The sequence below is a fragment of a genome (genome assembly GCF_019968985.1).
Source record: "MAG: Porospora cf. gigantea B chromosome Unknown PgB_NODE_725_length_11856_cov_122.844, whole genome shotgun sequence".
Classification (NCBI taxonomy): domain Eukaryota; phylum Apicomplexa; class Conoidasida; order Eugregarinorida; family Porosporidae; genus Porospora; species Porospora cf. gigantea B.
The window spans coordinates 1-11,856 of NW_027179230.1; the positions used below are offsets into that span (position 1 = coordinate 1).

The window sequence follows — 11,856 nt, forward strand, 5'->3', positions numbered from 1 at the left end:
GTCCTTCCCTTCCACATTTTTGACTTCCCAACATTTCAGTGGATTCGAGCTTGCCGCTGCTCTGCGGCTTCTTCCTGCATTTGCAACATGCCATGCCTGCGGAGGCCTGAAGCGCAGCTCATTCCTTTCAATGACCGAGTTTTGGTTTTTAACCTGAAACAAGGTGACCGCATGCCTATTGTGGAGGTCCGACTTTGCAAGTACTGGCTCAAAAGCGGCCGACTCCTAAAACTCAGCCTCCTCTACCTTACCGGTCGTGCAAGCACTGACGACCCTCTTTTTCTGCAGCTTCTCGGTAACAATCAGGCGTCGCAGTCGCTTACACTGGCGTCGCTTATCGTGCGCATACTGAGTTATGTTTAGATTACTATTGTTTGATGTGAATTATGAAAACGTTTCTGAATTTCTTGTCGATTTAGAGGTGTACTTCAGCGGTCTCCTCAACAAGATTTGGTGGTCCTTCGTCCCGCAGCTCAGGAGGGAAAGACAGGATTCTGTTGGAAAATCGACATGTAAGCTCACCGTGGCATTGAGTTGTGCTGGGTAGGGGAATGGCTCCCACACATGGAGCCTCCCTGCTCCTCTATCTTTTCCTTGATGGCATTTATTCGATCTTGCTTCACGAGAAGGGCCTTGACATTGTCCTCGATGGCTGATGTGAACTCAGGGTCGTCAGCAAGGACATTAAACTCCTGAATCTCCCGAGTAGATCGTTCTGAATGTGAAGTGTTCAGGTCTCCCACCCAAGTGTTGGACGCTGTGCTGTATTTCGTCGAGTGCTTCCCTCAAGATTGGAATGCTCTCAGGAAGAGTCGATTTGAATGCTGCCAAATCTGTTGCGTTCATTGCAGTATTAGATAAATTCAACAGGCTCGAGCTTGGTTGCTCACAAGACACTCGTATGGCGGGGAACGAGTCACGATGCGCTCTTTGAAACTCACAGCTACCTAGTTCGAAGCCCAGAATGCCAACAAAAACCTGGTATCTCTTTGACTTGCGCAGTTGTGTCTGCACAACACTCACACTTGGTTTCTTGATCCATAAATGACGTGGCATTCTCCACAGCGGAATCCGACATCTTAAATCCCATTACACCAGCGACGGCACTTGCAGCAGCACTAAAAGCCCAAAGGCAAATGATACACATTATTGCCGAATGCACACATCATCATCGTGTCTCAGTGGGGTTTGCTACTTGTACACACTGATGTATCGTGGTCAATCATTGCATTCTAGTTCAAGCATTATTAAATGTCTTCGCACAGCAGTTCAACCGCTTAGATTTGACCATTGGGGAAAACCCAGCTTCCGTCGGAATTCGACCCGATCTCAGCATTGGCCTGGATACCAGGTCTTGCCTCGATCTCAACATTGGCCTGGATCTCGGAAGGTAGCCTGGAATCCTTCTTGAAAACACCAAAGAACTCATCCTCATCAAAGTCAGCATCATCCGTCTCAGTGTGGTTTTCTTCGTCAAACTTGGTGCTAAGGTGTTGAGCAATGTCGTCGCCGTCATACACCTCAAGCTCAGTGCTGAGCTGTTCAGCCATGTCATTGCCGTCAAGCACCTCAAGCCCAGTGCTGTGTCCCTCGCCGATATCATTATCGGTAAGATCGATATTTGACACCGGAGCATCGGTCACCTCCTCATCCTCAGATTCCTTGGATCCCTTGGATTCCTTGGATTCCTTGGACTCCTCACGCTCCGCAATAGAGACTTCAGGTCGCGCGAAGAAGGCGTCGCCCACCCTAGTCTCCTCTGTTGGCGCGCTGGTAGTGCTATCCATGATGCCTGCCAGCCCGCTGAGGAGCCAATGCAACCCGTCCACATCAATGGCGTCGCATGCAAGTTGAGCCTTACGAATGATACGGCTCCTGTTGCCTAGACGCCCTCCATGGTTCATAGCCTTTGCAGCGGATGTTACCGCTCGTCGCGCATCAAGGAGACTGAGTTGGGCGACAGACAGACGCTTCAGTAGATCCTCCACACGGTCTTCTTCAATGAGCGCCGCCAATGTTAACCCGTTCGAGAGCTCGACTCTGGTGGCGGCCATTCTTGCTTGGCAATCCGCTTGCACTCTTCCCCAAGCGGCATCGGCACTGATTGTAGTTAACTCTGTAGTGGTGGTCTCAGTAGCCAGAGCAGTAGTGGCAGCGATAGCGAATACAGTGAAGCGCATGGTAAGATGTAAATATCCATCAAAGTTCCCCCAAACTGTGGGGCATGAGTCTGTTACAGTCCATTTTGTGTCTAAAGGACTTAGCTTTGGTTATGTTACCTCACAGCGACCGTAGGGCTCGACACATTCGCATTTCTTGAGCCGAGCCTTGCGAATCCGTCTTCGATGTTCACGATCCTCCTCCCACGCGTCTGATAGTCGCAGGTGGAGGCAGCACCTAAATTTCTCAGTCAGGCTTTCCATCCACGACATCCAGGAGTCTCTAAGACCACAACCCCATTCCGAAGTGGCATCATCGTCACTCCAACTGGATATCTCTGTCTCGGGTGGCATGTTGCGTCTGATCCGGTAATACTGGCTGGGTTTCGTTGGTGTTTGCACCCCCAGCGGTACGTAGGACCCTCTCCTGTCCACAGAACGGTCAGGAGGCGCCTCCATCGAGGCCCATCGAGGCCCATGGGGGGGGCGAGTAAGCCCTGGGATAGTTGCCAAAACTTTTGTGTAGTTAGAGGACGTGGCGTGACGACGCATTATTCAACGTTTTCGGCAGCCAGTTGCTGTTGGCGTTACTTGCACTGTCACCTTCGTAGCGACGTCTCTTGAAGAATGTAGGGTAGGTATTTTTACGACTAAGATGGCAGGTTTTTTACGAATACGAGGACGCAGGAGTAAACACCTTGTGGTATCTGCTAAGGTGGAACTCAACGGAGGGTCCTGTGAAAATCAACGTGTCACCTGTCACGTTAATCTTCTTTACAGTTGGGGCCTCAGCACTGATGAATTGTTCCATCTTGGCCAGTTCAGGACCTGGGTACATCATAGTTCCCATAAACCCCCCCAGCTGGACGCGTAGAAACCCCTCATCTTGTCCGAGCACGGTGATCTCCGTGCCCAAACCATTACCAACCTTGATTGATAGGCGGTACGTGGAATTTGGGGACTTTCTCAGCTGCCAAATAGGTTTCGTGGTCTGGCATGGCTCAGGAATCGGCCAAGGATGCAACTCAGACCCGTGAAAGACGCGCTCAAGAGCCCACTCGCCTTCGTAGGGGTCAGCAAATGTTTCTCTCTCTCTATCGATCACGGTTGGAAGCGATTCTGGGAACTCCACCCGAACAGAAAGCTCTCCACTTACATGGACGGCTGGGAAGAGAATAGTGTCATTTGCTGCAGGAACTCGAAAGCCTACACCGAGACAGCGCCCGTTCACGTAGACTACCATTTCAGCCAGTCCGTCTGTTCGAACCACCATGACTCCGACCTTATCCCCCGCCCGAGGGAAGGGTCCGAAGCTGCCTTTGACAAGGGAGCTGCCGTTTGAGAGATTGCCGTTGTAAAACATGCCTCTAGTCTTCCATCCCGGCAAAAATTCCACCTCTCTCACAAATCCAACAGCCAGGTTGCCAGTGCCTTCCACAATTGTAGTTTCGAAGTACAGGTGTGTAGGTTCCACGGCTGCGTCAAGCCGAACATTGAGCGGCGTGCCCTGAGGTGACTGCAAAGTGAGCAGGTTGTCCTTTGCAGTCAGATGGCTCTCTGAGCCGTCTGGTATGAAGTTCACAGGGACAGAGTGAAGGTGGTTCGACATGCTAAGAAATGGGAGTAAACACTTCATTTAACAATAGTTGACAGCATCACGGATACATTAATTCACTCTACATAGGAGTAAACACTTCATTTAACAATAGTTGACGGCGTCACGGATACATTAATTCACTCTACATAGGAGAAGGTGTTTCTTCCTCTATTCGCATGAGGTCTTGTTTGGCATCAAGAGCAGGTTCGGACCTCTTTCTAGCACCGAACCATTTTAACGGTGTTGGCACGCTGCCAGCAGAGCCAACGGAGGATTCGCTTCCACGTCTACTAATTGGAGCACCATCCTCAAGATGCGACTCAGTAGAACGCTTCAAGAACGGAAACTTGGAGCTCTTGACGAATTTGCCATTGCTGCGTGAAAGCAAGCTCGTAGCAGAGCCAATGGAGGATTCGCTTCCATGTCTACTGATTGGAGCACCATCCTCAAGATGCGACTCGGTAGAACGCTTCAAGAACGGAAACTTGGAGCTCTTGACCATTTTGCCTTTGCTGCGTGTGCTGCAAACAGATCCGCCAATGGAGGATTCGCTTCCATGTCGACTGATCGTAGCATCATTGGGACCGAATGTCGGCGCGTCATTTTCGGTCTTCTGCTTCGAAAGAGAGAAAAGACTGAGCTTCGACTTTTGGGATTTAGTGGATGCAGTAGAACTGGTGGTAGACATCCGCTTCATTCCTCCGGCTCGTTTTAGTTTGCTAAACACCCTTAGGATAGTGCTGCTGTCCCCGCGAAGGCTCAGAGGGATTCGGGCACTCATCAACCGCTCTGGAGGGTGCGTGACAGTCTGATCGATCGGGGCAGAAGCCGGGATCTGCGATGGGGAGACAACCACACTCCACGAGGGCTTGCTGGTCCCTGCAAATCTCGCATTCTTCGCTTCTAACGCGGTAATGAGCTCGTTCCAATTCTCCACAGATCGGGGTGCCATGGCAAAGTGAAGGAGGGCTTTCAGGTCGCCGTAGAAAGGAGACGCAGTTGTGGTTCTTCCTAGAGCCTTCTGGCGTTCCAAATACCACTTCACCACCTTGCGGTATTTTACAACCAGGCCAGTGTCCATCTTCTTACAGGGGAAAGGACGCCCCTCCTGATCGGCCAAATCCAAAAACTCCTCGAACTCGCCAGCATCCATCGCAACATTTGGGTCAAGAAATATCTGACCCAATGACCTCATTACTTTACCGACGATGTCGAGCTCCCGCACCGCATCTTCCGCAAGCCGACGTTCAAAGAGCATTCTCTCGCCTTCTTTCACTCGATCACGCAGGGCGCCGTCGACTGATTGTAGCTCTTGCAGATCGGAGACTAATAGCTTTGTGAGAAGATTAGTCAAGATCTGTTCTATTGCGTTCAGCTTGGCTTTGCCTTTGTTCGTGTTCTTCTTGCGTCGAAACCTCAGCGCCAACGTGTCTGTCTTCGCCAGTGGCTCCGCAACCAGCGTCTCACTGTAACTAGTTCGCGCCTTTACCATGCTTTTGAAGGCGGTGAATGCAACAATGTTGGCGTTCAGAATGTCCATCTCCTCAGACGTAATACTCATGTCAGCCACGGCAAACGAGAGAGGGCGCCATGTCTGGCAGAGCTTGGAGAACTCGACGTTGATTTCGTTCGCTATCTTTAGGCTTTCCTTCGGCCGCATCTCGTACAGGTTCCACAGAGACGCCATGAGTATCCGAAGTTCTTGGTGAATCTTAAGGCCGCAGTACTGCTGGCGTTTTTGGAAGAAGGTCTTCAGCTGTGGCACCTTCACGCGGTTGACCTTCTCCTCTTGTATACTCTCTGACTGGTTAGCGTTCATGGTGGCAGCCATGGCATTGAGTATATCCGCAACAGCTTCGTGGTTCTTTCCCATCTTTGCATCAGTAATGCCTGTCACGCCTTGAAGCACCAGGCCAACGCGAGTCGTTTGGCCGTAGAATTCATTCTTGGGCGGCAATGGAACTATATGATAGAAGGTGCGTCCACCCGCCTGCATCATGAGATATGCAGTGTGTCCTTCAGGCAGAGAGCGGCGAAAGTCCTCAGATGCGAAGCAAATGCTGCGATGGGGCGGAATGGCCTCGGGCTCCACAACTTTCATGATCCCTTCCGTAGGGTCCACGAAACTCGAGGGTAACATGCTTCGAGAGATCATCTCAAACTGCTCATCACATTGCAAAATATCTTGGGGAGAACTGGGGACACTCATGTTGGGCACTGTAAGGGACTCAGACGGAAAGTCAACAGATGGAAAATCAACCCAGACATACTCGCCATGTTGGGAGGCCTCTAACGCGGCCTGTGTCACGGGAGAGATGATGGACGAAGCTAGTCTTCTGGGCCCGTCGAAATCTGGAGACAGCAATATGTACATAGAAAAATCTCCAGTTTGCAATTGTTTTTGTGTGTCTGCAATTTTTGATCAAATGACCATAATGTAAAGGCACAAACATACGGATATGGTTGCTCCACAACATTCCCACATAAATCTCATGCAGACGTGTTTAATCATACTTTTGGTTAGCCTTCGCACATCGGAGATCACCTTCGTCTCGAATTGGCAATGGTCGTTCCCACAGGGGATCTATCGCTGAAAAACTAGACTCGAGTCGGCCTGACAAAGGCAGCCACTGATATAAGATTGGCCACAACCACCGCAAAGTTGATGAGTCGGACGGCGCGTGGTCGACTCAGTTTAGATGCCAACCGCAATTGGGAGTAGATGGCTTCGATTGTCAAACCGCCTCCAATGCCCACTACGAACTTCATCGCCCAAGACAGAGGTTGGAGTGGCATATGAGGCGAATCAGCCGCAACTGTTAACAGGACTCTCATCCCGCCGATAACTGCGAGCCACACCTCGTTCAGATGGACTTTCGAACCGCCAGCATGGCCCAGCAGGTCACCCAGGTGAAATGCCAACAGACTCGGCACCACTGTACGTCCGGTTGGATAGCACAAATAGAACGACGGTGCTTGGATTACCAGCGTCAAGCCAATGGGGACGAGGTTGTCGGCTGCTACGGACCAGTAGGATCCTTCAATGGTCGAAACCTCGAAGTAGGGGTCCTGCATCCATCGCACCTCCTTCAGTTTGGTTAACGCCACACGGAGCGCATCCATGGAGTACAGACCACCAGCTACTGCTGCACCTGCAGCGGCCACAGCCGCAGCGCATGTCACACTGACGGTCCAGGGTTCATAGTTCAGCAACCAGCTCAGTAGAACTGTCAGGAAGAAGACACTTCCTGCCGAATTTCCACCTCGGTACATGTACTGTAGCCGTGGCGGATTCATGACGCTAGCGAGTACAGCGACCATTTCAGCAGCGAAAACAAAGCTCACTGTAGCCAAAGCTGATGTTGCATCCGCAACAATGTCAGAGATTGCCATCGCTGCTGAGAACGTGCGCAGAGCTGTTAACATCAGGGCGAGCTGGCATGATTGCATTACTAGAAACCCCATCAATGGATTGATGTTCTCACAGGCGCGAACCAGAAAGGGCCGGCCCAGCAACAGGATGCTCGACGTCCAAAGGAAGCTTGACAGCTTTCCAAACATAAAGCTGATCCAGACATCGCCGACCATCATCATATGCGCGCTGAGCCCTAGAAAGGCAAACGCAATGTCGATTGACCGCAAGGATTTGGTTGGCTCGTCGATCAGGCGCAGCTCTTGGTACGTGCGCTCATTGAAGGCGGACGCACCAAATAGAGCACAACGCATGGTGCACTCGAAATTGCTGAGACCCGAACTGATGCCAGTGTTAAAATTCACTGCACACACATGTCGCGTTAATCGCATCATCAACTAGCGGCAAGTCGCCTTATTGCAGAGTCGTCCGCCATCAGCGTTAGGCCGGCTCCCACCGCGCAGCAAAGGTGAAACAACTCATGGAACCCAAAGACCTTCGGCCACAGCGCGGGCCGCTTCAGGCCATAACAGAGCCCACCGACAATGTAGCATAGGGCCATAAGCACTAGGTAGGTCAGTTCCTGTCGGTTGATGTACTCCCGAAAGTAGTAGTAGGCAACGCACATTACGTGCACCAAGCCAGTGGTAATGAACACTAGGGCTCGTGGCAATGTGCCTAACGCGTACATCGACCCCGATAAAGTCAGATAGACGCCAGCAGTCGCCAAGAAGAGCTCGCCGATCACAACTATGCAGACTACGACTTTGGAGTCCGCGCCGCAAACGAGTACAGGTAACGCTGAGCCTGTTATCATCAGGAATATCCCGGAGTAGTCTAGTTTCCTCATACGCCGCCGATGGGCGTCATCAAGCCAATACCTATTGTGCAGCAGCGCTGACATAGAGAAGTTGAACAGCGCCACGAAGGCCGCCACACAGCAGGAGACCCAAGACCGCACGGATGTGCAGCTTCTGAAAAGCGCCGCCAACCAAAAGGGAGACATATACAACAAGACAAGGTGGATCTTGCCTCTCAAAAGTGGTGGTTGAGGTTCCTCCCATCTTTTATTGATCAACAACAACCATTGGACAACGGACTTCGCCTTTTCCGCAGTAGACGGTGTCGTCTCGAGTACTCCCATCCGAATTTTGAATATTCTAGGGTTTGAAAGGAGCTACACTCGACACCACCTTTCCCTTGGGCCTCGCTGGCAGCAATGGTAGCTTAGGTCGTTCTGTATCAGCGGCATCCGAGGAGCGCTTCAAACGAGAATCCACATGTTTCCTTCGGGATTTCGTCTCACTGCTTGCTGTTCCAGTTCTGGTCTTCTTATCAGCGCTCTCCTTAGACACCTTATCGCCAGTCGTTTTCTTCTTCTTCGACTCCTTATCACTAGTCGTCGTTTTCTTCTTCGACTCCTTATCACTAGTCGTCGTTTTCTTCTTCGACTCCTTATCAGAAGTTGATTTCGTCTTTGAGTCTTTCTTTGAGTCTTTATTAGGAGATGATTTCTTCGAATCCTTGTCGCTTGTCTTTTTCTTCTTCGACTCCTTATCAGCTTTCTTTTTCGATTCTGCCATCTTACGACTTTTCTCGACGTCCTTGTTAGTGACTACCGACTTCCCCGCTTTGCTCGTCGACACCTTGTCACCAATGCTACTTTTGGTCTTCTTACCGTCCCTCGATTTAGTCTTCTCAGTCTTAGCCTTTTCTCCGTTTCCATTTTTGGACGTTTTGGAGGTTTTGCTGTCCGACTTCGGTTTCTCAGTCCTTTTGCTGACGACAGGTTCCTCCACAGTGATGCCTTCGAGTTTAACCTCTGACTCCGCGGATAGCAAAGAATCCTGCAACAGAGCGGCGCTCAGCAACTCAGGAGACCCACCGAAAGCCTGATCCAGATCGAGCTTTCGTTGACAACACTGCATCAGATCGACCTTCGAATCTCACTCTGAGGATCGACTCTTCTAATGTGCCTTTGCAACATAACCTTATCACTGTGACTTCGCTTGTTTGTCCCAGGCGATGCACCCTGTCTTCGGCCTGTCGATCGTTGTGCGGATTGTAATCCTGGTCCATTAGGATGACGGTGTCAGCTGCAGTTAGGTTGAGTCCAACACCTCCAGCTCTGGTAGACAACAAGAACAGCGATATGTGCTTGTTTACGTCGAACGTGTCGACCATATCTTGGCGTAAGCCGATCTCCGTGTTACCATCAAGTCGGAAGAACCCTACATCCGGCCTGTGCAAGAGGAGCACCTCCTCAATCAAATCTAGAAAGGTAGTGAACTGGCTGAAGATAAGCGCCTTTCGACCCTGGAGAGTGATCTCGTCGACAATTGGCAAAAGGCTTTGGATCTTAGCACCGCTAAGCAATCCGTCGAGAGGGATGATGAACTCGTCAAGCCCGTGCTCCTTGGCTTCAATGTGAATTTCGAAGTCGGACCAGCCTTTCAAAAACTCCTCGACCTTTTCGCGTGGTTTGTCAGCAAACCCCGGAACGTGCCGATGATAGTGGTCGACCAGTCGACTATACTGGTCAGGGGTGAAATAGCCTCGATACAGAAGTGAATGGTTGCAGATACGTCGAAGCCGGTGACAGAGAGAACGCACGAAAGTTTTGGGAACGGCAGCTTCATTCTCATCGGCCTTACGTCGTGCCTTCGGCATCATTTGGGCAATGGATTGAGTCAAATCTCCGCTGACAGACATGATCGCCTCCCGATACAGCTGTAGCTGCCGGCCCTCCATCTCGCATCTCTCTACACGTAGGTGTTTCGCTGGCAAGTCGAACAGAACATCACTCTTTAACCGTCGTAGAATGAACGGAGAAACCAAGAGCTGGAGGCACTCAACCTCCGGTACAGCGGGACGAGACCGTTTTCGGGTGCGAGCCATCGTGGTTAACGAGCCTTGTAGCGCTACTGAGGGACTGTCGACAGGACTAATCACCTCAGAGCCCAGCCCAGTCAGTGGGTGAGCAATTGTGTCATGCTTGGAGAAATACTTTAAGAGTAGATCGAGGTCTGCTGGTGTCATCCGATCTGACATCAAGAAGAGAAGCAGATTCCTCAATTCAGAAACCGAGTTCTGAACAGGAGATCCCGTTAGAAGGAGGCGGTTCTGGAACCGAAGACCCTGATTCAGGTTACGGTACATCTGAGAGTCGGCATTCTTCAAGAGGTGAGCCTCATCCACGACGAGGTATGAGAACTGCTTTCCCTTGAAGAACATATTACGGTCCCACGACGCGGAAAGGGTCTGAAAGGAAGTGAGGACCACGTCGACATCGGTACCGGATTCAAACACCTCGATAGCCCGAAACTTGGTCTCCTTCGGCCCATGCCATTTGAGGACTCGGAGCCCCTTTCCCCAGGTTTCCAGCTCCTTGAGCCAATTGTCTATCAGAGTGGCGGGACAACACACGATGGCGGGGTGTTGTACGAGCTTCTTCTCGAAAAGTAGCGCCAGAAAAGCGCATGACTGGGCAGTTTTCCCCAACCCCATTTCGTCGGCGAGGATGCCATTGACGCCAAGACTGTGTAACGTTAGCATCCAGTGCACGCCAGCCAATTGGTAGTGCTTCAGTCGTGGGTCCCAGCCGGGGTAAGGAAACGAGTAAGACTGTGATCCTCGGAATCGCCCACGGAGCAGGTTGGAGCTGACTTCAGCGCGGTCCTCAGGTTTTGGGCCTCCCAGATGCTTCACGATGGCCAGAATGGTCTTGTGAGTTAAATCGAACTTCTCATGCAACAGCACCGCTCCGCGGTCTGGAGTGGGCTCCACAGTTGGAGGGGTAACCGGAGGTGACACCTCGTCAGGAACTACGTCCAGAATGTCCTCCTCCTCAGATTCGGACTCCACACAGCGTTTCAGACGTTTGCCAGGTCTGATGCACGGCTCCTCATCTGTGGTGCTCATCCCCCAAGAAAGCCTGAATTGATTTCCTCCGAGGGTTGTCAAGGCGCATGACTACCAAATGCGTAGCTTAATGCTCTCAACCCGTACAGTGCACCAGCTTTGGGTGGAACCTTGACGGTGGCGGCGCGCTGTGCACACACAGAATGTGGTTCGCTCTGAGACGTTTGCTGCTGCCTCTATTGTGTTTGGGTCTCGCCGACACGCCACCGCAGATGCCACAGCTAACCTTCCTAAATGCACAACCCTGGTTTGTGCTGGACAGATTCCTGGATTCAGGCTCGTACGGCGCCACCTTTTTCGTGACTCTCAAGACAACAAAGGACGTCGTTATAATGAAGAACTGTGACATCGACAAAGCTGACGTTAAGAAGGCACGTTGTACCAGCGCAAACATGGTTCAGAAACCATCTGTTCGTGCCGTCTTAAAGGTGCCCCTGTTGGAAGATGATCGCGAGGTCCCAGAGGTAAGCAACTTCTGGCTAGAGCGCGTCAGGCTGAACACTGCAGCTAACCTCGGTCTGACCACTGGTGCCTTCCACATGTGCCATCGAAGAGCTGACTCTGCTGGAGTGCACGGGGACTTGCTGGCTGAGTATGAACACGAGTTGATCTTCATGGCTCTGATAGACGGCGACGGACATAGGGCTGTCGCTGAGAAGGTGAACTTCTACCCTTGGGCTGGGTTCGCTCAGTATTACGTCGAGTCCCAGGACGCCCAGCTCGACATCAGCCAGGAGAGGGAATACGCGGAACAGAAGAAGCCTGGA

General features: G+C 51.5%; 9 protein-coding genes across 10 annotated transcripts; 2 read left to right on the forward strand and 7 right to left on the reverse strand.

Annotated features, from left to right (window-relative positions):
* Positions 1–87: 87 nt before the first annotated feature.
* On the forward strand, positions 88–363 carry KVP17_003985 (uncharacterized protein; the record flags this gene model as incomplete). Its single annotated transcript, XM_068521789.1, has 1 exon — positions 88–363. The coding sequence occupies one exon, from the start codon at positions 88–90 to the stop codon at positions 361–363; it is 276 nt and encodes a 91-aa protein (XP_068372126.1).
* A 52-nt stretch (positions 364–415) lies between these two features.
* Positions 416–846, reverse strand: KVP17_005319 (uncharacterized protein; the record flags this gene model as incomplete). Its single annotated transcript, XM_068515124.1, has 3 exons — positions 416–494; positions 523–715; positions 744–846. 3 exons carry the CDS (start codon positions 844–846, stop codon positions 416–418), a joined length of 375 nt encoding a protein of 124 aa, XP_068372130.1.
* Positions 847–1,277: 431 nt separating this feature from the next.
* KVP17_003984 (uncharacterized protein) lies at positions 1,278–2,180 on the reverse strand (the record flags this gene model as incomplete). Its single annotated transcript, XM_068521788.1, has 1 exon — positions 1,278–2,180. One exon carries the CDS (start codon positions 2,178–2,180, stop codon positions 1,278–1,280), a length of 903 nt encoding a protein of 300 aa, XP_068372125.1.
* Positions 2,181–2,826: 646 nt separating this feature from the next.
* Positions 2,827–3,795, reverse strand: KVP17_003983 (uncharacterized protein; the record flags this gene model as incomplete). 2 transcript variants are annotated; one of them, XM_068521786.1, is made up of 1 exon in its annotated part: positions 2,827–3,795. In XM_068521786.1, one exon carries the CDS (start codon positions 3,793–3,795, stop codon positions 2,827–2,829), a length of 969 nt encoding a protein of 322 aa, XP_068372123.1. The 2 variants fall into 2 exon arrangements, with proteins under 2 accessions (XP_068372123.1, XP_068372124.1); XM_068521787.1 differs by having other exon boundaries at positions 2,827–3,768.
* Positions 3,796–3,898: 103 nt separating this feature from the next.
* Positions 3,899–6,130, reverse strand: KVP17_003987 (uncharacterized protein; the record flags this gene model as incomplete). Its single annotated transcript, XM_068521791.1, has 1 exon — positions 3,899–6,130. The coding sequence occupies one exon, from the start codon at positions 6,128–6,130 to the stop codon at positions 3,899–3,901; it is 2,232 nt and encodes a 743-aa protein (XP_068372128.1).
* Positions 6,131–6,354: 224 nt separating this feature from the next.
* Positions 6,355–7,482, reverse strand: KVP17_003981 (uncharacterized protein; the record flags this gene model as incomplete). The annotated part of the gene is made up of 1 exon (XM_068521784.1): positions 6,355–7,482. The coding sequence occupies one exon, from the start codon at positions 7,480–7,482 to the stop codon at positions 6,355–6,357; it is 1,128 nt and encodes a 375-aa protein (XP_068372121.1).
* Positions 7,483–7,562: 80 nt separating this feature from the next.
* On the reverse strand, positions 7,563–8,174 carry KVP17_003986 (uncharacterized protein; the record flags this gene model as incomplete). The annotated part of the gene is made up of 1 exon (XM_068521790.1): positions 7,563–8,174. One exon carries the CDS (start codon positions 8,172–8,174, stop codon positions 7,563–7,565), a length of 612 nt encoding a protein of 203 aa, XP_068372127.1.
* A 154-nt stretch (positions 8,175–8,328) lies between these two features.
* On the reverse strand, positions 8,329–11,089 carry KVP17_003982 (uncharacterized protein; the record flags this gene model as incomplete). Its single annotated transcript, XM_068521785.1, has 2 exons — positions 8,329–9,090; positions 9,119–11,089. The coding sequence occupies 2 exons, from the start codon at positions 11,087–11,089 to the stop codon at positions 8,329–8,331; spliced, it is 2,733 nt and encodes a 910-aa protein (XP_068372122.1).
* A 143-nt stretch (positions 11,090–11,232) lies between these two features.
* KVP17_005318 (uncharacterized protein) lies at positions 11,233–11,856 on the forward strand (the record flags this gene model as incomplete). Its single annotated transcript, XM_068515123.1, has 1 exon — positions 11,233–11,856. A coding segment is annotated over one exon (624 nt), but the record flags the coding sequence as incomplete, so codon positions are not given.